At 45.4% G+C, this 21,247-nt stretch overlaps 1 protein-coding gene across 4 annotated transcripts; it reads left to right on the top strand.

Moving 5' to 3' along the window:
* The first annotated feature begins 311 nt into the window (after nt 1-311).
* On the top strand, nt 312-20,051 carry CDK20 (cyclin dependent kinase 20). 4 transcript variants are annotated; one of them, XM_076008486.1, is made up of 9 exons: nt 312-711; nt 813-971; nt 1,067-1,180; nt 3,428-3,616; nt 3,848-3,969; nt 4,137-4,199; nt 4,836-4,959; nt 5,407-5,562; nt 19,747-20,051. In XM_076008486.1, the coding sequence occupies exons 1-9, from the start codon at nt 637-639 to the stop codon at nt 19,873-19,875; spliced, it is 1,131 nt and encodes a 376-aa protein (XP_075864601.1). In that variant the 5' UTR covers nt 312-636; the 3' UTR covers nt 19,876-20,051. The 4 variants fall into 4 exon arrangements, with proteins under 4 accessions (XP_075864601.1, XP_075864600.1, XP_012638404.1 ...); XM_076008485.1 differs by lacking the exon at nt 19,747-20,051 and adding an exon at nt 7,350-7,918 and having other exon boundaries at nt 5,449-5,562; XM_012782950.3 differs by lacking the exon at nt 19,747-20,051 and adding an exon at nt 7,350-7,918.
* Nucleotides 20,052-21,247: the final 1,196 nt, after the last annotated feature.

The raw sequence follows: 21,247 nt of genomic DNA, 5'->3' as shown, positions 1-21,247 counted from the left end.
TTGCATTTGTTTTATTATGTGTGAGGCTGAGCAACTTTTCAGAAATTTAAGGGCTACTTGTGTTTTTTGCCCTTTGGGGGCCAGAGTATGCCCTTTTTAAAAGCCTGGATACACGTTGCCAGATGACCTCCCAAGATGAGAGGCCCAACCCCGGCCCGTCTCTCTTCATCACCATTGGGCCTGGGCGTCAGAGCTAGAGCAAGGCCCTGCGCGTTTCGCAGCCGGCACACAGGCTGGGAGCTCCGCCCGGCCTGACAAGAAAGGCGCCCGCCCCCGCCGGCTGCGCGCGCCACTCGTCACGTGACGTGAGGTCGGCGCGGAGAGGACGCCCCGGGAGCCATTTCTCTGTGGCCCGCGCTGCTGGCGCGCTCTAGGAGCGGAGTTGACCTGTGCTGAATGAAACACTCTGCGGCCTGACGGCGAAGGGCTACAAAAGGCGCGGTCAAGCGCCGGCGTCAGCCCCTGACTGAACGCTGCCTGTTCTCTCGGTCACGCGGCCCTCGCGGCCCCGCCCCTGCCCCGGCGATTTGCTGCGGGCTCCGTTGCTAGGCAGCCGCGTCGGAGCGAGCTCCGAAAGGCAGTGGCTACCGGGCGGGACTCGGGAGCTCGCGCGGCGCGGACCCGCGGCAGCGCCCGATGGACCAGTACTGCATCCTGGGCCGCATCGGGGAGGGCGCCCACGGCATCGTGTTCAAGGCCAAGCACGTAGAGGTGAGGCCGGACGGGGTCGGCAGCGGTGGGAGTGCGCGCTCTCCTCCTGCCGCCTGGCTATCCAGACTGCCTCGGTTTCCTGCCTTTTTACATTCAACCAGTTTTTAAGACCTGCCGGTTTCCTGGACCGCGTTTGGGCGTTGCGCCTGCCTCCGCACAGCTGTCGGGACGCCGCCGCCTCCCCTCACGCCCCTGTTTTCCCCCGGGCAGAACTAGTCTTAGACCTGCGAGGAGGGAGGAGTGCCTGTGGCCCAGCCCGGGTGCGTTTCTCTCGCTCCGCCTCCGCCTCTCCCTCCCCGTCCCGTCCTCTTTCCCCGCCGGGGTGGGCTGGCAATGTCTCAGTTCTTTCCTGCAGACTGGCGAGATAGTTGCTCTCAAGAAAGTGGCCCTGCGGCGGCTGGAGGATGGCATCCCCAACCAGGCCCTGCGGGAGATCAAGGCTCTGCAGGAGATCGAGGACAGTCCATATGTGAGTGGGGAAGGGGGCTGTGAGGCCTCGCGTTCTCGCCCTCCTTCCCGCTCCCTCATGCCTTCTTTCACCCACTTACCCTTCCCTCTGTCACTCGCCCACTCTGCTCATCCATCTGCCTCCTAACGCCTACTTTTGCCCTTCTGTGCCCACTTGTTCACCCTCATTAACCTAATTACTCCATTCCTTACTTATTTACTCTCTCATTTACCCACTTATTTCTTTATGTACTCATTTATTCATTCACTAACTTATTTTTTCTCAAAATATTTAGTGATTTCTAATGATAAGTAGCACCTGTTGAGCTCCTCGTGTGTTCTGCAGGCCATGTTAAGTAAGCATGTCACACTGACTCCTTTATACTGCTCTGCAAGGCAGATTTCACCATCTCCTTTTCTTAGGCAAGGGGAGGAGGTTAAGTCAACAGCTCATGGGCCGCCAGCTGGCCGGTGGAGGCTTTGGCCCAGTCTGAGGAGTTCAGGCATTCTTCCTTTGGGGCCTCCAGTAGGCTCTACCCTGTGCAGGGCACTGGTGACACACAGAAGAACCAGCTCCAGCCAGGCTCCTGAGAACTTAGGTGTGGTAATGTTGACAGAGGCATCAGGGCCAGCCTGGTGTGGTTTGTGCTGTGACGGGGTCCCAGGAAGGGCTGTGGGCAAGAGGGACATCTTTCCTTCCCAGCGTCACTACTCTCTTATGGTGCTCGCTCTCTGATCCATGCCAGAGTAGGGACCATATGCAACTCCCTGGAAAGTGACATGGCTGGGTTTCTGCCATCCACTGACTTAGGTTCCTTGTCCTCTGGAGATGTTCATGATATATTTGGTGACAAAACCATGTTATAAAACTCTGTGACATCTTGGTTTTGTTTGAAAATATCATATATGTGTGTATCTCTGTGTACCCTACGTGCTATAAAACCTCATGGAATACACTCTGAAATTAACTGTAGGTGGTAGGATTTTTCGTTTGTTCTTTCTTTCTTTATAATTTTGTGTCTTATCTGAACATAAGCTTGTGTTTTGATCTGTAAAATGATTATTTACTACCTGAGAAATCAGAGCTAATTTTCAGGGAAAATAAAAGGGCTTCCAGATAGCATGTGTGGGATAGGTGGAGAGAGATCCATAAAAAGGCTGGTGACATGGTCTCCACATCTGGTGAATCAGTAGTCCTGAAGTTTCTATCTTTAAAACATACTCCAAATTTGCCCCCAGCCTAGGTCATTGTCACCACTCATCAGAACAACAGCAGCAGCGTCTCCGCTACTCTCCCCAGCCACAGTCCAGAGGGCTCTGTGAGAAATACAAATAACCCCCTCTCCTGTTCAAATAGCCCTGTTGACTTCTCTTCACACTTAGAGCACCATCACTGTGTGCCCACCTCCAGCCGGCCTCTCCCATTTCCCTCATTCAACACAGATTCTTAGGCATCGCTCCAGTGCCCAGCACTGAGCTAGGCCCTGGGAGCACAGAGCAGAGCAGACACATCCTTCCCCGAAACGACCTCACATTCTATGTCCCTCCAGCTTCCTTCTGTGCTGGGCTCAGGGCCTTGCACTTGCTGTTTCCCCTGCCTGTAGCTTCTTCCCAGATTTCTACATAACTGGCTTCTTGTCTAGCCCTTCCCTGACCCCACTGCATCTAAATACATTATCCATTTCTCCACCCACTCAGAATCGCACTACTATCTTGCATTTCTATCCTGTGCTTATCAGAACCTGAACATATCCCATTCATTCATGTATTTGTTAACATTTATTCCCTGTGTTGTGAGTTCCTTAGAGTCCTTGTCTCCCAGTTCTCTGCTCTGTGCAGCCTGGCCCCTCTGACAGTGGTGGCTTCCGTGTGTGTGAGTGTCTCCAGCTGCTCTGGCACTGGGGAAGAAGTGATTCCTGGTGCCCTTCCCTTGGTGCTGGGATTTAATGGCTCTAGAGGAAACATCTGTACTCGTGTGTGTCCAGCCACATGATTTTCGAGTGGGTAGGCTGGGTTGGGGGACCAGATACTGCCACTAAGTGACCTTCATTAGGCCTTTTCCCTGAATGTTCATGAAGTTAGATTAGGGATCCACCTTGTCTCAGGAGAGCAGAGCAATGTGAACACTGAGCTCTCTAGTTCTGAGCTCAGGTCCCATGTCACCTTCTTTGCCTGCTTGGTCCTCTTTCTGGGCACTGATTGGGAGTCTTGGGGTCACAGAGAGGGCCTGGCGATGTGAGTCTGGGGCTAACAGGATGTCCTTCCTCAGGTGGTGCAGCTGAAGGCTGTGTTCCCGCATGGTGCAGGCTTCGTGCTGGCCTTCGAATTCATGCTATCAGATCTGGCTGAGGTAGTGCGCCATGCCCAGAGGCCGCTGGCCCAGGCACAAGTCAAGAGCTACTTGCAGATGCTACTCAAGGGCGTTGCCTTCTGCCATGCAAACAACATCGTTCATCGGGTAAGTCCAAGCATGGGCCACGGGTGGGACTGATTCGGCTTGAGGGTGGGGCTAGCGCTTAAAGAAGGTGTGGTCAGAGGGGAGACAGAGGTGGTCAGGGCTTTCAGGTAAATAGCTGGGGCATGGCCCTGAAGGCAATGGGGACTGTGGCTGACCTGGGTGGTCAGCCTGCCAAGCTCCTGGTGTCCCTGGTGAGATTTGAGAGACTGATGCCTTCTTTGATATCCCCAGGACCTGAAACCTGCCAATCTGCTCATTAGCTCCTCAGGCCAGCTCAAGATAGCAGACTTTGGCCTGGCCCGAGTCTTTTCCCCAGATGGCAGCCGCCTCTACACACACCAGGTGGCGACCAGGTAGGAAAGGTTGGATCTGTTCCAGCTCTCTCCCTGGGAAAGAGATGCCTCTGGGCCTTCTGTCCAGACATTGCTTGTGGGGCTGGTGTTGAGCTGGGGTAACCTTCTGGGGCATCCTCCTCTCAGCCCAGTGGCCTGGCTGTGACCACTAGCCGTCTTCCTCACAGGTGGTACCGAGCCCCTGAACTCCTGTATGGTGCCCGCCAGTATGACCAGGGTGTCGACCTGTGGTGAGGCCCCTGTGGTGGGGATGGGGTAATGTGGGTCTTAGATTTCTGCTAGGCCCTGAGGTCTCTGAGATATTAGGCATCTTTTTTCCCTGATGGGAGCTCTAGGTTGAGGGTGTCTTCCATGACTGGGGTATTCTGAACAGTTTGGGGTTGGTGTTCCTCACCATGATGTTTCTGAGCTGAGTGGGGGTCAGGTGGGATGAAAATGGTGGTCCCAGGTGGGAAGCCTCTGGGCTGCGTGGGGAGGTGGTCTGAGGCTCAAGGTAGGGAGGGTCTGAGCTGGTCTGGGTGGGGTTAGATCCTGAGATGTGATATCTCTGAATGGTCAGAGGCCTGTGTCCCTGGATGGGAAGGTTCTGAGCCTTTTTGGGGGTAGTATGGTTGGCAGTGCCCACAGCTCTGAGATGTGGGGCTGGTTTGCTGATCTGCTCCAGAAAGTGCAGAAGAGCTATGTGTCCTAGAGTGGGAGGCTCTGAGAAGTCTCAGAACTGTTGGGGCTTTGACTGTTTGGGGACTGTGCCCCTGGAAGTGACACTTGAGGGGGCCTTGCCCTGGAGTGAGGTGTTGGGTGGCTGTGGGGAGGTATGTGTCCTATGGTGGGAGATCTCTGAGCTGCTTGGGGCTCTGTGTCCACAGGGCCGTGGGCTGCATCATGGGGGAGTTGCTGAATGGGTCCCCCCTTTTCCCGGGCGAGAACGACATTGAACAGCTTTGCTGTGTGCTTCGCATCTTGGGCACCCCCAGCCCTAAAGTCTGGCCGGTTTGCAGGGACCCTTTGTGGGGAGGGTTGGGGGCAGGTTTACTGCACATCCCAACACCAAGTGACTCCTCCCTCCCCCTGAACCTTCTGTCTCCTGGCCCCAGCCCTCCTGGACCCACAGGACCAGTGTTCTGGCCCAACTCAGAGGTTCCTCCTTTCTGCCATACTTTGGGGGTGTGGGGCAGGTCCTGTCCTCTGCCTTTTCCCACTCCATCACACACATGCACAGTATCTCAGCAAACTGGGCATGGAGCTGGCATCTGAGAGGGTGAGGGGATAGATGAAGGAATGTATGGATGAGTGGATGAGTGAATGAATGATGCCAGGGGTGGGAGTGGGGAGCAATGAGTGAACATGAGGGTATGTTAGGGACTGAGAGCTAGTGGCAGAGGGAGTGGCAAATGCCCATTCTTACATGCCTCCTCCCCTGCCCTGCCCCCCCCCCAGGAGATCACTGAGCTGCCCGACTACAATAAGATCTCCTTTAAGGAGCAGGCGCCCGTGCCCCTGGAGGAGGTGCTGCCAGACGCCTCTCCTCAGGCCTTGGACTTGCTGGGTCAGTTCCTCCTCTACCCTCCTCACCAGCGCATCGCAGCCTCCCAGGTAGGGTGAAAGGCCATGGTCTCTGCTTATTCAGCTCCCCTCCCATTGCCCATACGCTCTGCACTCGGTGGCCACATGACCCCATCAAGTCAGCAACCCTTAGCACCTGTGATGGGCAGGATCCAGAGCCAGGTGTCTGGGATGCCTATGCTGCTCCCAGATCCCAGGGCACAGAGTTCTCAGAGCAGTTGTGCCTCTTGTGAGCAGGCCCCACTGGACATCCCCAGTGTTCCCCGAGGGGCTGGGGGCAGCTGTTGGAGGATCATGCCCACCTTACAGCAGAGCATGTGTCTGGGTGTGCTGGCTCCTGGGCTGCCTGAGGCCATGTGGAGGATACAGCAAGAGAGTTAATGGGGAGTCATTCCTTCAGTCCCTTAGTAAGGATTTACTGAGCACGTGGCACGTGCTGGGTATCGTTCTGGGCCCTGGCACAGGTGGTGAACAAGCTGACTTGCCTCCAGGGGGCTCCCCGTCTCCTGTGGTGAGGTAGCACCAGGCCTAAAAGGTTATAAGAGGGCATGCCACTAGGCTGTGGGAGCCCCGGGAGGGAGGGCAGGGCTGACTTTAGGGCCAAGCAAGGCTTTTGGTGGAGGGCAGGTTTAGGTACTAGGAGGTGTTCGAGGAGGTCTTCGCTGAAGAGAGAAATGGGGAACAGCAGCCGAGAGGGGAGGACTCGGGTTGTGGCTGGAAGGCCAGTGGGGATGAAGCGCACCACAGGGGCCACGGGCTGATGAGCGTCAGGGCCTCACCCTCAGGCATGCGTGTGTCCTCTCAGCACCAGCAGCCGGTGTTTATGCACGCCACCTCAGTCCCTGCTGTCAGCAGCTCCTGGGGGCTCTGCCTCCACGCGCACCCAGGCCTTCTGACCACTTCTCTCCTGGGTTGCCTCCCAGAACCTGTATCTCCCTCATCCCATTTAATCTCTCCTCCACCTGGCAGAGAGAGGGACCTTGTCCAGGCAGAGCAGAACACACACATCCTCTGCCCAGGCCCTCCTGTGGCTCCATCTCACTTAGAGGAAAAGCCAGGGTCTTTCCTGTGGCCCAAGGTGCTGCGTGCTCAAGGGCTATCACCTCTTGACCCTGCCTGCTCTTGTCCCCTGTGCTCATTCTTCCTCAGGCCCAGGGCCTCCTGCGTGTCCTGGGATACACCAGTACACCCTCTGGGGTATGTGCACATCTGTCCCTGCTCTGGAGCCTGTCACTCAGGCCTTCCCTTCCCAATTTTCAAATCTGCGGTCTTACCAGTATTCATCATTCTCCCACTTGCTTTCTCTTTGCCATAGAGTGACAACTCTATTTATTTATATAGTGTCATTATCTGACTGCTGCGTGTTTTACTTCATCTTGTTTATTATTCCCCACCCACACCTATGTTGAAAAGGCAGGCTTGTGTCTGCTCTGATAACTGCTGTGTCCCCAGCCTCTGGAACAGTGCTCCAGACATAGGAGACACTCAGGAGAGGTTTGCTGAGCCAGCCGAATGCATGAGTAGCTAAAGCAGGCGTCCTCAAACTATGGCCCATGGGGCACCTGTGGGCTGCCTAGCACATTTATCCGGCCCTCCGGGTGTTTTTGCCGTCGCTGCCTGTCCTGCTTAGCAGCCAGCTTGTCCCAGGCCCACATTGTGCACTCTCCAATGATCTGAGGGACAGTGAACTGGCCCCCTGTTTAAAAAGCTTGAGGACCCCTGAGCTAAAGCAATGAGTCAGCCAGTTGCTTTTGGCCAGAGGCTGGGGACAGGGAGGTGACTGGTTTCCTTCTGCTGTCCATTACTTGCCACCCCAGGCCCTTTTGCATCAGTACTTCTTCACAGCTCCTCTGCCTGCCCACCCATCTGAGCTGCCGATTCCTCAACGCCCAGGAGGACTGGCCCCCAAGGCCCACCCAGGGCCCCCCCACGTCCATGACTTCCACGTGGACCGGCCACTTGAGGAGTCACTGTTGAATCCGGAGCTGATTCGGCCCTTTATTCCGGAGGGGTGAGACACTGGCCTTGGTCTTACCTGCCTGCCCCTCAGGATCAGCCAAGCCACTTTTTCCTCTGCCACCTGCCGGATTCAGCTCTCCAAAGTCTCCCCACGGGCACACTGGGCCCACTCCACACCTCATCCTGCTCCTTAGCCTTCATGAGGGCTGGTCTCAAGAAGACAGAAGTCAGACTCCCAGCCAAGGTGATGAGGACACCCAGACCAGCAGAGGAGCCCCACAGCCTGCCCTGTGTGCAGTGAGCCTCACATCTGTTGTGCTACTGACTTAGCCATCAGAAACAGCGAGCTTCACTGCCGTTTAGGGCCTGCCTACACAGAATGGCCATGCCTGCCTTGGTGTGGGTTTCCCAGGCTTTGCCTCCTGGTCAAGGACATTCCTGTTAGAACTGGTGCAGAGAGTGATATGTCCTCATGTTAGAAACTCAAGTGGGAAGGAAGGTTTGGTTTGGTTTTACTCTGAGAGACATTAAACACTCTAGTTCAGGATTTAAGATTTATTATAAAAACCCAAGTGGCTCTGCCTTATGTCTACTCCTTCTCCATTCCTATCAAGGGAAATGGCAGAGGTGGCATCATCTCATGACCCTCGGTTTTTGGGGGGGTCACAGCCACAGGGCTTCCTGTGTCCTTCATGTGATTGAGCACTCATGTGGAAGTGAGGTGGACAGAAGTGGAGGCCCAGGGGTGGCTCATGCTGGGGGTCCAGCAGGAGACCCTCCGCACAGGAGGCTGATGTTCCAGCACGCACTCCCTCGGGATGAGGTTGAGCAGAAGCAGCGTGTCAATAAGGAAATACGCCCTCCTGCAGTTAATTTAATAAATCCCAATATAATCCCAGCCAGCTTTTCCCTCATTTTATAATAATTTGATAAAATGATTCTAGAAAATCCATGGAAATGCAAAGGGCCAAGAGAAGGAAGCAGAAGCATAGATGATGGAAGGACTTACAGCATCAGATACCAAAACTTACCATAATGTTATGTCTTAATTAGGACACTGTGATGTTGGTTCAGGGATAGATAAAAACAGACTAGAAAAATGTATTCTTAGCAATCTTTTATTGTTTAAATGTTTGTCTTATGCTTCATGTGGATAAACTCTCTGAGCACTGAGGATACAGAGGTAACTAACACTGCTATAGCCACTGGCGTCCAGCACTTAGTGGGATGACAAAACACAAGAAACCTGGTTTTTGCTTTCAGGAAAGTCTGATGTTCTCATGCTCTGGCCTGTTTTATTTCTCCAGCCACATCTTCTGCAGATTTGAAGCTCTAGTCAAGCCTCGTTAATTTCTGGTAGCTCTCACCTCTACATAAATGGCAGCCTAAGCTTGATGTGTTTGAAACAGTTTAAATAAGATATGGTCAACTGATGAAAAGCTCATTTGGTGGTTATCAATTGATGCCTTAAATTATTTCTACAAAAACTTGCAAACAATGTACATTGTACAACGCTAACCAGGCAGTGAGGCTATAAGAACATAAACAGCACAGACAACAGAAACAGACTGCAGATATTCCAGATAGTGGATGCACCAGACACAGACTTTATTGTTAATACAAGTATACTCTGGACTGGGTGCAGTGGGTTACTGCTGTAATCCTAGCAATCTGGGAGGCTCAGGCAGGAGGATCACTTGAGGTCAGGAGTGTGAAATCAGCCTGAGCAAGAGTGAGACCAGTTGATACAAAAATGAGAAAAATTAGCCGGGCATGGTGGCGTGCGCCTGTAGTCCCAGCTACTCAGGAGACTAAGGCAGGAGGATGGCTTGCGCCCAGGAGTGTGAGGTTGCAGGAGCTATGATCATGCCACTGCACTCTATCTTGGGCAACAGAGTGAGACCCTGTCTCTAAACAAACAAACAAAACCAAAAACAAAACTAAAAGAACTGTACTCTGGGCTGTGGTGGTTCCTGCCTGTCATCCCAGCACTATGGGAGGCCAAGGTGAAAGGATTGCTTGAGGCCAGGAGTTGACCAGTTTCTGGACAGCATAGTGAGACCCTGTCTCTACGAAAAATAAGAAATATTAGCTGGGTGTGGTGGTGCATCCCTGTAGTCCTAGCTCAGGAGGCAGGAGAATCACTTGAGCCCAGGAGTTGGAGGTTGCAGTGAGCTATGATTGTGCCACTGCACTCCAGCCTGGGTGACAGAGTGAGATTCTGTCTCTTTAAAAAAAAAAAAAGAACTATGTACATCCAGGATGCTTAGTAATTACAAAGTTAAAGAGTATACAACTTTTAAAACTATGAGGAAAAATGGAATAATAAAAATACCTGATACAACGGAGGCTACAAATATGTAGCACAGAGTAAAATGATAGTTTTAACTAAAGATATTAGTAATTTAGATGTACATACAACAAATGTTCTAGCTGAGACAAAGATTATCTTGATTTTTAAAAATGAAGCTATGTGGTATTTCCAAGAGATAAATCTAAAATGTGCATACCAAAAATTTGGTGTAGTTATTTGATACCAAACAATAGATTTTAAAGTAAATAGCATTACTAGGGGTAAACACATAGAATCGTTTTTGTTTTTACCTCACAGTCGTGCTTTACTTTGAAAACACATTCTAATGATAAGATAATTCATTTGTGAATTTTTCTAAATTTGTATGTACCTAATAATATGGTCTCAAATATATTAGAATTGAATAGAGCTTAAAAGACTAAGGATGGCCGGGCGCGGTGGCTCACGCCTGTAATCCTAGCACTCTGGGAGGCTGAGGCGGGCAGATTGCTCGAGGTCAGGAGTTCGAAATCAGCCTGAGCAAGAGCAAGGCCCTGTCTCTACTATAAATAGAAATTAATTGGCTAACACATATAGAAAAAATTAGCCGGGCATTGGTGGCGCATGCCTGTAGTCCCAGCTACTCGGGAGGCTGAGGCAGCAGGATCGCTTGAGCCCAGGAGTTTGAGGTTGCTGTGAGCTAGGCTGACACCACGGCACTCACTCTATCCTGGGCTACAGAGTGAGACTCTGTCTCAAAAAAAAAAAAAAAAAAAAAAAGATTAAGGATATTAGGAATAACTTTACGCTTATAAATTTGACATTTTGGTAAAATGGGCAAAGTCATAGAAAAATTCAGTGTTTTAAAAGCAAAAAAAACAAGTGTCTTAAAACTATTAAAGAAATTGATGCCAAGTCAGTGGAAAGATCTCAAAAAAAAAAGAAAAGAAAAGAAATTGAATCTGTTTTCATGATGTAATCTCAAGGCCCAGACAGCTTCACTGCTAAATTCTGCCAATCATTTAATAAAGAGAAATTGCCAAGATCCCAGAGAAGAGAAAAGCCCACTCAGCTTATTTTGTGACATCAGCAATAGTCTTGATACTACAATCCAACAAGGACACTAGAAAAAGAATTATATCATTACTATTACTTATGAGTACAGAAACATAGGAAAATATCTTCTTGACTTGGTAGTAATAACTTGAAGTAATGAAAGAAAATCTATTAACAGAATTTTGTCCAGCAAACATATTTTTCAAAAATAAAGACTTTTTCAGACATGTAAAAGTGAAAGAATTTGTCACTAGCTGACTCACACTAGAAGATGGTAGAAGGAAAATGATACAAGATGGAAATCTGCATCTACACAAAGGTATTAAGAGTACCAGAACTAACTAATTGGGCAAATATTGATTTTTTTTCTTATCTAAATATTTAGTAAGATTCTCCAGTGAAACCATCTGGGTTTGTAAAGTTCATCAAAAACCAGGAAAGTCTCAAATTGTCATAGTCAAGAGGAACATAGACATGACAACTAAATATATATTAACTCAAATAGTATATGGGTCAAAGAGGAAGTCTTGAGGATGAGAGAGACTTGAGGAGAGGGGGTCTGAGGGTCATTGTGAAGGTCAGGGTGAGCATGAATGTTAGGTGAGGGTAGGGAACAGGGTCAAACTCAAGTTCAGGGTGAGGGTGAGAGCCAGGGAGAGTAAGGGCAAATATAACAGCCAGAGCAAAGACTAGGTTGACGGCAAGGGTCTAGTTCAGGTCAAGGCTGAGGGCCAGGGCAAAGGCCAGGGGAAGGTCAGGTCAACTACCAAGGCTTTGCAGCAGGCTGGAGACCTGCAAGCTCCATATCCAAGGCCAGACTGAAGACAAGGGAGAAGTCCAAGCAAGAACGAAGGTGATGGCAATGGCTAGGGCAGGTGCTATAGTTTGAATGTTTGTCCCCTCAGAAACTCAGATTGAAACATAACCCTCAATGTGCCAGTATTGAGAGGTGGGGCATCTAAGAGGTGATTGGGTTATGAGGGTTCTGCCCTCCTGTATGGATATGGATTGATGGGTTATGAGAGCGAGACCGATGTATTTATATGATGAAGGGAGACCTGAGCTAGCACATTTAGGCCCCGGCCATGTGATGCCCTCCTGTGCTGTCCTGGGACTCTCAGAGGGTCCACACAAGCAAGAAGGCTCTCACCAGATGCAGCCTCTCAACCTTGGACTTCTCAGTTTTTGTAAAAAATAAATTCTTTTTCTTTATAAATCACCCAGTTTCAGGTTTTCTGCTATAAGCAACAGAGAACAGATGAAGACAGCTGGGTTGAGGTGAGGGTAAGTGTAACGACCAAAGCCAGGGCAATGACTAGGGGCAGTGCTGAGGTCAAAGGAAAGGCCAGGGCCAGCGCCAGGTCTGAACCAGGTTAGGTGAGGGTCAGCATTTTGGCCAAGGCTGTAACTAGGGCCAGAGCCAGTGTGAAGGTGAAGGCAAGAACGAGGCTGGGAAGGTGGCCAATGGTAGGGACAGGAACAGTGAGTCTTAGGACCAGGGCCTTGATCACCTGTGCGGGGGAGAGAAGGTCTTCGGCCTCCAGGAATGAGAAGACTTGCTGCAGCTCCTGCAGACCCAGCTGCGGCGCCAGCTCCCCGCCTCCATCCCGGCCCGCCCCGCCCAGTGCTCGCAGCCCGCCCCCTTGCGTCGGCAGGGCCCACTGCGCTCCTGCCCTGCGCGCCAAAACCCCATCCACCCTGCTGCGCGGGGCGGCCCGCCTTTTCTCTCTGTCGTGAATGACCTCCACCAGTCTTTTCAGTCTCTCCTGTAACTTCTCTTTTCTTTTTTTTTTTTTTTTTGAGACAGAGTCTCGCTTTGTTGCCCAGGCTAGAGTGAGTGACGTGCCATCAGCCTAGCTCACAGCAACCTCAATCTCCTGGGCTCAAGTAATCCTCCTGCCTCAGCCTCCTGAGTAGCTGGGACTACAGGCATGCGCCACCATGCCCAGCTAATTTTTTGTCTATATCTATTAGTTGGCCAATTAATTTCTTTCTATTTATAGTAGAGATGGGGTCTCGCTCTTGCTCAGGCTGGTTTCGAACTTCTGACCGTGAGTGATCCACCCGCCTCGGCCTCCCAGTACCTTTTCTTGAGTAAGGTCGACTCACTTATATTTTGCTAGAAAAGTATCATCCCTTCAAAATTTTTATATGTGTTACCTCAGAACTGCCCATTGTTGGCTGCGGCTTTCTCATCACCTTTCTGGCTGTGGCGTATAGTCCTTTCTCATTCTGTGGACACTGGCCCATGACGGCCATGGTGGACGAGCCTCCAGCCAGGCCCTTACACGCAGGCCATGTCACCCCTACTCGGGTCCCGGCCCTTGCCTGCCACGTGAAGTGCAGACGCCCTGTCCTGGCTTTGATTCTAGCACGGGCCTCTGTAGCATCCTTTGCTGTCGAAGGAGGTCTGCGGACTACCTAGGGTTTTTGTTCTGTGCTTTTTCTGTTTTCTGTTTCCTGACCTTTGCTTGTAATCTGTTCTACCTGCAGTCCTCTGTTACTGCTGCGTTCTTGTCTTTCGTTCCTGTTTCTCAAGTCCTTGCTAAGGTCTACCTCAGGAAAGACTGAGTCATGTTTGACAGAATATGAGCATTTCCCCAAGGCAGTGAGGGCCTCCGATGGCCCAGACAATAGTGTGGACGTGGTTCTTAGGCTCTGGAGAGATTTGAGCGGGGAAAGCACAATGGAGGTGGTGGTTAAGGTGACAAATCGAGGCAGTGGCTCTCAACTGGAGCTGGTATCATCCACTTGTTGGGGAAAGGGGTATTTGAAAATGTGGGCCAGCTAGGATTCCCGAATAAAAAGATTAGACATCCAGGAACAGTTTTTTAATTTAATTTCTATTGATACCTAATATCTGTATATATTTTGGGGGCACGTGATAATTTAATACATTCACATAATTTGTAAAGATAAAGTCAGTGTAATTGAGGCATCACCTTAAATATTTATGCTAGAAACATTCAAATTATTTTCTTCTAGCTATTTAAAAATATTTGATAGGTTATTGTAAACTGTAGTCACTCTATTGATCTATCAAATATTATACTATGTCTTACTCTGTCAGGCTATATATTTGTACTCATTAATCAAACTCTCTTCATTAATTCCCCCCTCTCTGGCCCCTGGTAATCACCAATCTACTCTCTATCTTCATGTGATCTACCTTTTCAGCTCCCACCTATGAGTGAGAATTATATATTTGTTTTTTATGTGGTTAGCTTATTTCACTTAATATAATTATCTCCAGTTCCATCCATGTTGCTGCAAATCACAGGGTTTCATTCTTTTTTATGGCTGAGTAATATTATATTGTGTGTGTGTGTGTATATATATACATATATATATGTGTATATATATATATATACCACATTTTCTTTATCCATTCATTTATTGGTGGGTTCTTATGCTGATTTCTTTTTTCTTTTTTTCCCCCCTCTTTTTTACTTTATTTATTTTCTTTTTATTTTTTCTTGTTGTGGGGTTTTGCTTTGTTGCCCAGGCTGATCTTGAACTCCTGGCCTCAAGTGATCCTCCTGCCTTGGCCTCCCAAAGTGCTGAGATTACTGTGCCTGACTATGTTGATTTTATATTTTGACGGTTGTGAAAAATGCTGCAGTAAACATGGGAATGCAGATATCTCTTTGATATATTGAAATTCTTTTTTTTATTCTTTTTGGATATATACCCAGTCATGGAATTCCTAGATCCTATAGTTCTATTTTTAGTTTTTTGAGGAACCTCCATACAGTTTTCTTTGTGGCTGTAATAATTGAGATTCCTACCAGCGATGTATGAGTGTTTCGCTTTCTCAACATCCTTGCCAGCATTTGTAATTCCCTGTCTTTTTGATAAAAAGCATTTTAACTGGGGTGAGATGATATCTCATTGTGATTTTGATTTGCATTTCTTTACTGATTAGTGATGTTGAGCTTTTTTTCATATACCTGTTGGCCATATGTATGTCATCTTTTGAGAAATGTATGTTCAGAGCTCTTGTCCATTTTAAATCACATTATTCCATTTTTACTATTGAGTTGTTTGAGCTTCTTATGTATTCTGTTTATAAATTCCATGTCAGATACATAATTTGCAAATATTTTCTACCACTTTCGTGGGTTGTCACTTCACTTTCTTGATTGTTTCTTTTGCTGTACAGAATCTTTTTAGCTTGATGTTATCCCAGTTGTCTATTTTAGCTTGGTTGCCTGTGCTTTTGATGTTCCATGTGCTGATGAAAAGAATGTATTCTGCAACCGTTGAGTTAAATGTTCAGTAAATGTCAGTGTGGCCTCTTTGGTCTAGTGTGTAGATTAACTCCAGTGTGTCTTTGTTGATTTTCTGTCTGGATGATCTGTCCATTACTGAGAGTGAGGTGTTGAAGTTCCCTACTGTTATTGTATTCCAGTCTGTCTCTCCTTTAGGATGTTTGCTTTATATACTTGGTGCTCCACAATTGAGTATATAGGTATTTGTAATTGTTGTATCTTCTTGCTGAATCGACCCCATTATATAGTGACTTTCTTTGTCTCTTTTTACTATCTGTTTTTATCTAAGTATAGCTATTCCTCTTTGCTTTTGGTTTCCAGTTGCATGGAATATCTTTTTCCACTCCACTTTCAGCCTGGATGTGTCTTTATAGGTCAAGTTGGTTTCTTGTTGGGAGCATATAGTTGGGTCTTTTTTATTTATTTATTAATTTGGCCACTCTGTGCCTTTTAATTGGAGAATTGAGTCCATTTCTATTCAGTGTTGCTATTGATAAGTAAGGACTTACTACTGCTATTTTGTTGCTTGTCTTCTGGTTGTTTTGTAACTCTTCTTTTCCTTTCTTGCTTTCTACTTGTTTTCCTTTGTGGTTAAGTGATTTGGTAGTATGTTTTAATTCATTGCTTTTTATTTTAGTGATTCTGTTACAATGTTTTGCATTGTGGTTACCGCAAGACTTATAAAAAACATCACATAGATAAAAGAATTTATTTTAAACAGATGAAAACTTATGTTAGATCACAAAGAAGAGAATATCCCCCCCCAAAAAATGGGGAAAAAACCTCTGCACTTTAACTCCATCCTCCCCACAAGCAAGAAAACCTCCCTTCTGCCACCACCTTAATGAGCTGCAAGAAGGATCTTCCCCAGAGCTTCCCCAGGAGCCCAGCACTCTGACACCTCGACTTCAGCTTTGCATGATTTCTTCTTTGACCCTCGGGTTATTTAGAAGTTTTATAATACATTTAAGTCTGTGGCTAAATTTTATTTTTGGTGTATAGTAAGGGTTGAGGTTCATTTTTTTCCCAAATGGCTATCTAGAATTTGAAGGAGAGGCTGTCTTTCCTTGTGGAATTACTTTGGAGCTTCATCAAAAATTTTACTGTGTTATATGTAGATCAATTTCTATTGCTCTGTATGTCTATTCTTAATGACAGTGACACAGTGTCTTGTTTGCCGCAGATATATAATATATCATGACCTCCATTTGCTTTTTTCAAAAATATATGCCTTTCCATAAAATTTTCAGATCAGCTTGTCAGTTTCTACCAACTGCTTCTGATTACATTGGATCTAAATATTGATTTGGAGATCACTGATATCTTAGTATTATAAGCCATGAATATAATACATTTGTCTCAATTTATATAGGTCTTCATTTATTTCTCTCAACTAAGTTTTGTAGTTTTAAGTGAACAAGGTGTGCACATATTTGTTAAAATTATTTATTAGGGTTTTTTGTTTTTTTTTTGAGACAGGGTCTTGTTCTGTTGTCTATGGCTAGAGTGCAGTGGTGTCATCATGGTTCACTGCAATCTCAGACTCCTGGGCTCAAACCATCCTCTTGCCTCAGCCTCCCAAATACCTGGGACTACAGGTGCATGCCACCATGCCCAGCTAATTTTTGTATTTTTTGTAGAGACGGGGTCTCACTCATGCTCAGGCTGTTCTCAAACTCCTGGCCTCAAGAAGTCCTCCTGCCTTGGCTTCTCAAAGTGCTAGGATTATAGGCATGAGCCATGGTGTCTGGCCTCTTTACTATTTTTATACTATTTTAAATATCATTGTTTTAAAATTTAAAACTTGTGCACAACCAAAGAATTAGTCATGAAAGTAAACAGACAACCTACAGAATAGGAGAAAATTTTTGCATCCTACACATCTGATAAGGGGCTGATAACTAGAATCTACTTAGAACTCATGAAAATCAGCAAGAAAAAAATCAAATAACCCTATCAAAAAGTGGGCAAAGGACATGAACAGAAACTTTTCTAAAGAAGACAGAATAGGCCGGGCGCGGTGGCTCACGCCTGTAATCCTAGCACTTTGGGAGGCCGAGGCGGGCGGATTGCTCAAGGTCAGGAGTTCAAAACCAGCCTGAGCGAGACCCCGTCTCTACCAAAAATAGAAACAAATTAATTGACCAACTAAAAATATATATACAAAAAAATTAGCCGGGCATGGTGGCGCATGCCTGTAGTCCCAGCTACTCGGGAGGCTGAGGCAGTAGGATCGCTGAGCCCCGGAGATTGAGGTTGCTGTGAGCCAGGCTGACGCCACGGCACTCACTCTAGCCTGGGCAACAAAGTGAGACTCTGTCTCAAAAAAAAAAAAAAAAAGAAGACAGAATAATGGCTAACAAACATGAAAAAATGCTCAACATCTCTAATCATCAGGGAAATGCAAATCAAAACTACAATGAGATATCATTTATTTCCAGTAAGAATGGCCTTTATCAAAATGTTCCAAAACAATAAATGTTGGTCTGGATGCAGAGAGATAGGAACACTCCCACACTGCCGGTGGGATTGCAAAGTAGTTCAACCTCTGTGGAAAGCAATATGGAGATACCTTAAAGCGATACAAGTAGATCTACCATTTGATCCAGCAATCCCATTGCTGAGCATCTACCCAAAAGATCCAATGACACTCTACAAAAAAGACACCTGCACTCGAATGTTTATAGCAGCACAATTCATAATTGCAAAGCTGTGGAAACAACCCAAGTGCCCATCAATTCATGAGTGGATTAATAAAATGTGGTATATGTATACCATGGAGTACTATTCAGCTCTAAGAAACAATGGTGATATAGCACATCTTGTATTTTCATGGATAGAGCTGGAACCCATACTACTCTGTGAAGTATTCCAAGAATGGAAAAACAAGCACCATATATACTTATCAGTAAACTGGTATTAACTGAGCATCACCTAAGTGGACACATAGGAACTACATTAATTGGTTATTGGGCAGGTGGGAGGGGGTAGGGGGTGGATATATACATACATAATGAATGAGATGTGCACCGTCTGGGGGATGGTCACACTTGAAGCTCAGATTTGTGGGGGGAGGGGGCCCAAGGGCATTATTTGAAACCTTAAAATTTGTACCCCCATAATATGCTGAAATAAAAAAAAGAAAAAGAAAAAAATTAATTTTCTCATTTTCCTTTGCTATTATATAACATCTAGAAATATACAAATAACATATATGGAAATGTATAGTTTTGTATTTAGTATACAAATAAAGTGCTATACATACTATACATAGCATTTTCAGAAATCATTTCTGTGTAAATATGTATGGAAATATAATTGATTTTTGTATATTGACCTTATATCCAGCAACCTTGGTACATTCACTTATTAATTCTAGTGTGGTTTTTTTTGTTGATTAGTAGAAAATTATCATAGGTAGCTAAAGTTAGGTAAAGCTCCCCTTAGGATACAAAAAGCACTAACTGTGTAACTAAAAAATTGATAAACGAGACTTTATCAAATTCAGAACTTTAGCTCTTTGAAAGACATTATTAATAAAAGAAAAGCCAAACCTCAGACTAGAAGAAAATATTTGTAACACATAAATGTAACAAAGGACTTGTGTCTAGAATATATAAAGAACTCTTTCAGTGAAAATTTTTAACATAGACAAAAGATTTAAACACCTCACAAAAGAAAATACACACATGGCCACCAGCACATGAAAAGATGTTCTGAGTCATTAGTCATCAGCAAAATGCAAATTAAAATCACAGCAAGATACTACAACATAGCAACTCAAACAGCTGAAATTAAAAATATGTTTGCAAAGATGTGAATAGCTTGATATTTATTTATTTTTTTAGTTTGATAGTTATTTTAATCTTATTAAATAACATACACTTACCATATGATCCAGCGATTTCTTTTATGTATTTACCTATGAGATATGAGAACTTCTTTCTATAAAAAGCCTTGTACATTACTGTTTTAGTGGTGCTTCAGTAATAATAGCTCAAACTGGAGGCAACCCACATGCTCATCAACAGGCAAGCAGATTTTTAAAAATGATAAATGCATGCAATGGAACATCACTAATCACAGAAAAGGAGAAAAACTATATTTATGCGCAATTATAGTGCAGACAAAACAAATCTACAGTGTCAGCAGATCATTGGTCCCTGGAGATGGAGATGGGTTGGATTAACTTTTTTTTTTTTTGAGACAGAGTCTCTGTTGCCTGGGCTAGAGTGCCGTGGCGTCAGCCTAGCTCACAGCAACCTCAAACTCCTCCACTCAAGCGATCCTCCTGCCTCAGCCTCCTGAGTAGCTGGGACTACAGGCATGTGCCACCATGCCCGGCTAATTTTTTCTATATACTTTTAGTTATCCAATTAATTTCTTTCTATTTTTAGTAGAGACAGGTCTCACTCTTGCTCAGGCTGGTTTCGAACTCCTGACCTTGAGCAATCCGCCTGCCTTAGCCTCCCAGAGTGCTAGGATTACAGGCGTGAACCACCGCTCCTGACTGGATTAACTTTTATAAAGAGATAAGAAGGAACTTTTTGGGATGATGGAAATGTTCTGAAACTGGATCAGGTTTTATGTCTATTAAGTCTAGTCTTTCTCTCCTCATTATCCTCCTTTTTCCAGGTTTTCTCAGCTACTCTCATAGGTTTACATTTCCATATGAACTCTAGAATCAACTTTTCTGTCTCCAGGAAAGGGAATGGTATTGTCATTGGGATCATGTTCAACTTAAATGTTAACTGGAGAGGATGAACATCATTATGATACTGGGTTAATCTGTCCAAGAATAAATGACGTATTTCCAATGGTTCAAGTGTGCTTTTATGTTCTTCAGAAATGTCTTAAAGTTTTCCTCAGGTAAGTTTTGTACATTTCTTATTGTTAACTTTATTGCAAAATATTTTATCACTTGCTGCCATTCTATTGCCATGTAAGAGTATTTTCTGTTCCATTATATTTTTTGAGTATTATTTGTTGAATAAGGGCTATTGGTATTAATTTTATATCCTTTGCTTTTATTAAATTATTTTTTCATTGCTTCTCTTGGGTTTTTCAGATAAACACTTTATTATCCATAGGTGCAGGTAGTTTATTTTTTCCAAGTCTTGGCATCCCACTGTTTTCTTTGCTCTGATTGAGCTGGCTAATACCTCTAATCCAATGCTGCCCACTGGTGGCATTAGTGGCCCTTTTCTTTGTTGCTGACGTTGGCAGGGTTGCCTTTAGTGCTTTCTCATCATGCGTTAGGAATGATGTTCATGAAATATCCATCAATGCCCATTTTATTATTAGTTTTTAAAAATCAGGATTAGGTATTGAATTTTGTCAAGGGCTTTTTTAATATGGAGATATAATTGATTTTTCTCCATAGGTCTATTGTTGGAGTGAATTATCGGATTTTTAAAATACTAAATCATCCATGTATTTCTTTTTAATGTGCTTATGCATTCTAAATGTTGGCATTTTATTAGGATTGTGGATCTGTATAAGTAAGATTAGTTTGTAGGTTTTTGTTTTTGTGCTTTCTTTATCATATTTATATATAAATGATTTACTTTATTCATAAAAAGAATATGACCTTTTTTTTCTTTTTTAATGCTCTAGAAGAATTTCAGTTGCCTTCTGGTTTTTCTAAGTTTGATAAAATTCATCTTTTACATCATCTGGTACTGGATGCTTTTTTTGTGGGGTAGTTTTTAAACAGTTTTCTATTTGTCTTCTATGGAAATTAGATGGTCTGCTTAAGCTTTTGTCCCCACTGGTATCAATTTTGATATATTGTATTTTCCTAGGAAATTATCCAATATATCTCAATTGTCAATTTTTTATGCATATAATTATCTAAAATAGTCTCTTGAGATTTTTTCTTTAAATTTTCTGTTCCAATGTTTGTTTCCTCCTTGTCATTTTTTATATGTATGTATATTCTCCCACTTTTTCCATGAATAGCTAGTGTCTTGTCTATTTTGTTTTTTTAATAGTCACTGATTTCCAGTTTTATGTCATCATGATCAGAGAATGTTGCTTGTATTCCTTTACCTTAGAACTTATTGAGGTTTCTCTGTAATTGAACTATATATTCAATTTTGTGACTACCCAATGTGTGCTTGGGAGGAAGGTGTGT

The sequence above is a fragment of the Microcebus murinus genome, chromosome 12 (genome assembly GCF_040939455.1).
Source record: "Microcebus murinus isolate Inina chromosome 12, M.murinus_Inina_mat1.0, whole genome shotgun sequence".
In the NCBI taxonomy this organism is placed as follows: domain Eukaryota; kingdom Metazoa; phylum Chordata; class Mammalia; order Primates; family Cheirogaleidae; genus Microcebus; species Microcebus murinus.
Note: the sequence above shows the minus strand (reverse complement) of the source record. Positions and strands in the feature narration are given on the sequence as shown.

Bases quoted from the DNA above. Each gene is read 5' to 3' on its own strand.
- CDK20 (XM_012782950.3), top strand. From the start codon at position 637: ATGGACCAGTACTGCATCCTGGGCCGCATCGGGGAGGGCGCCCACGGC. The intron at 972-1,066 runs GTGCGTTTCTCT...TCTTTCCTGCAG, and splicing joins GTGCCTGTGGCCCAGCCCGG to ACTGGCGAGATAGTTGCTCT. The intron at 4,200-4,835 runs GTGAGGCCCCTG...CTGTGTCCACAG, and splicing joins GACCAGGGTGTCGACCTGTG to GGCCGTGGGCTGCATCATGG.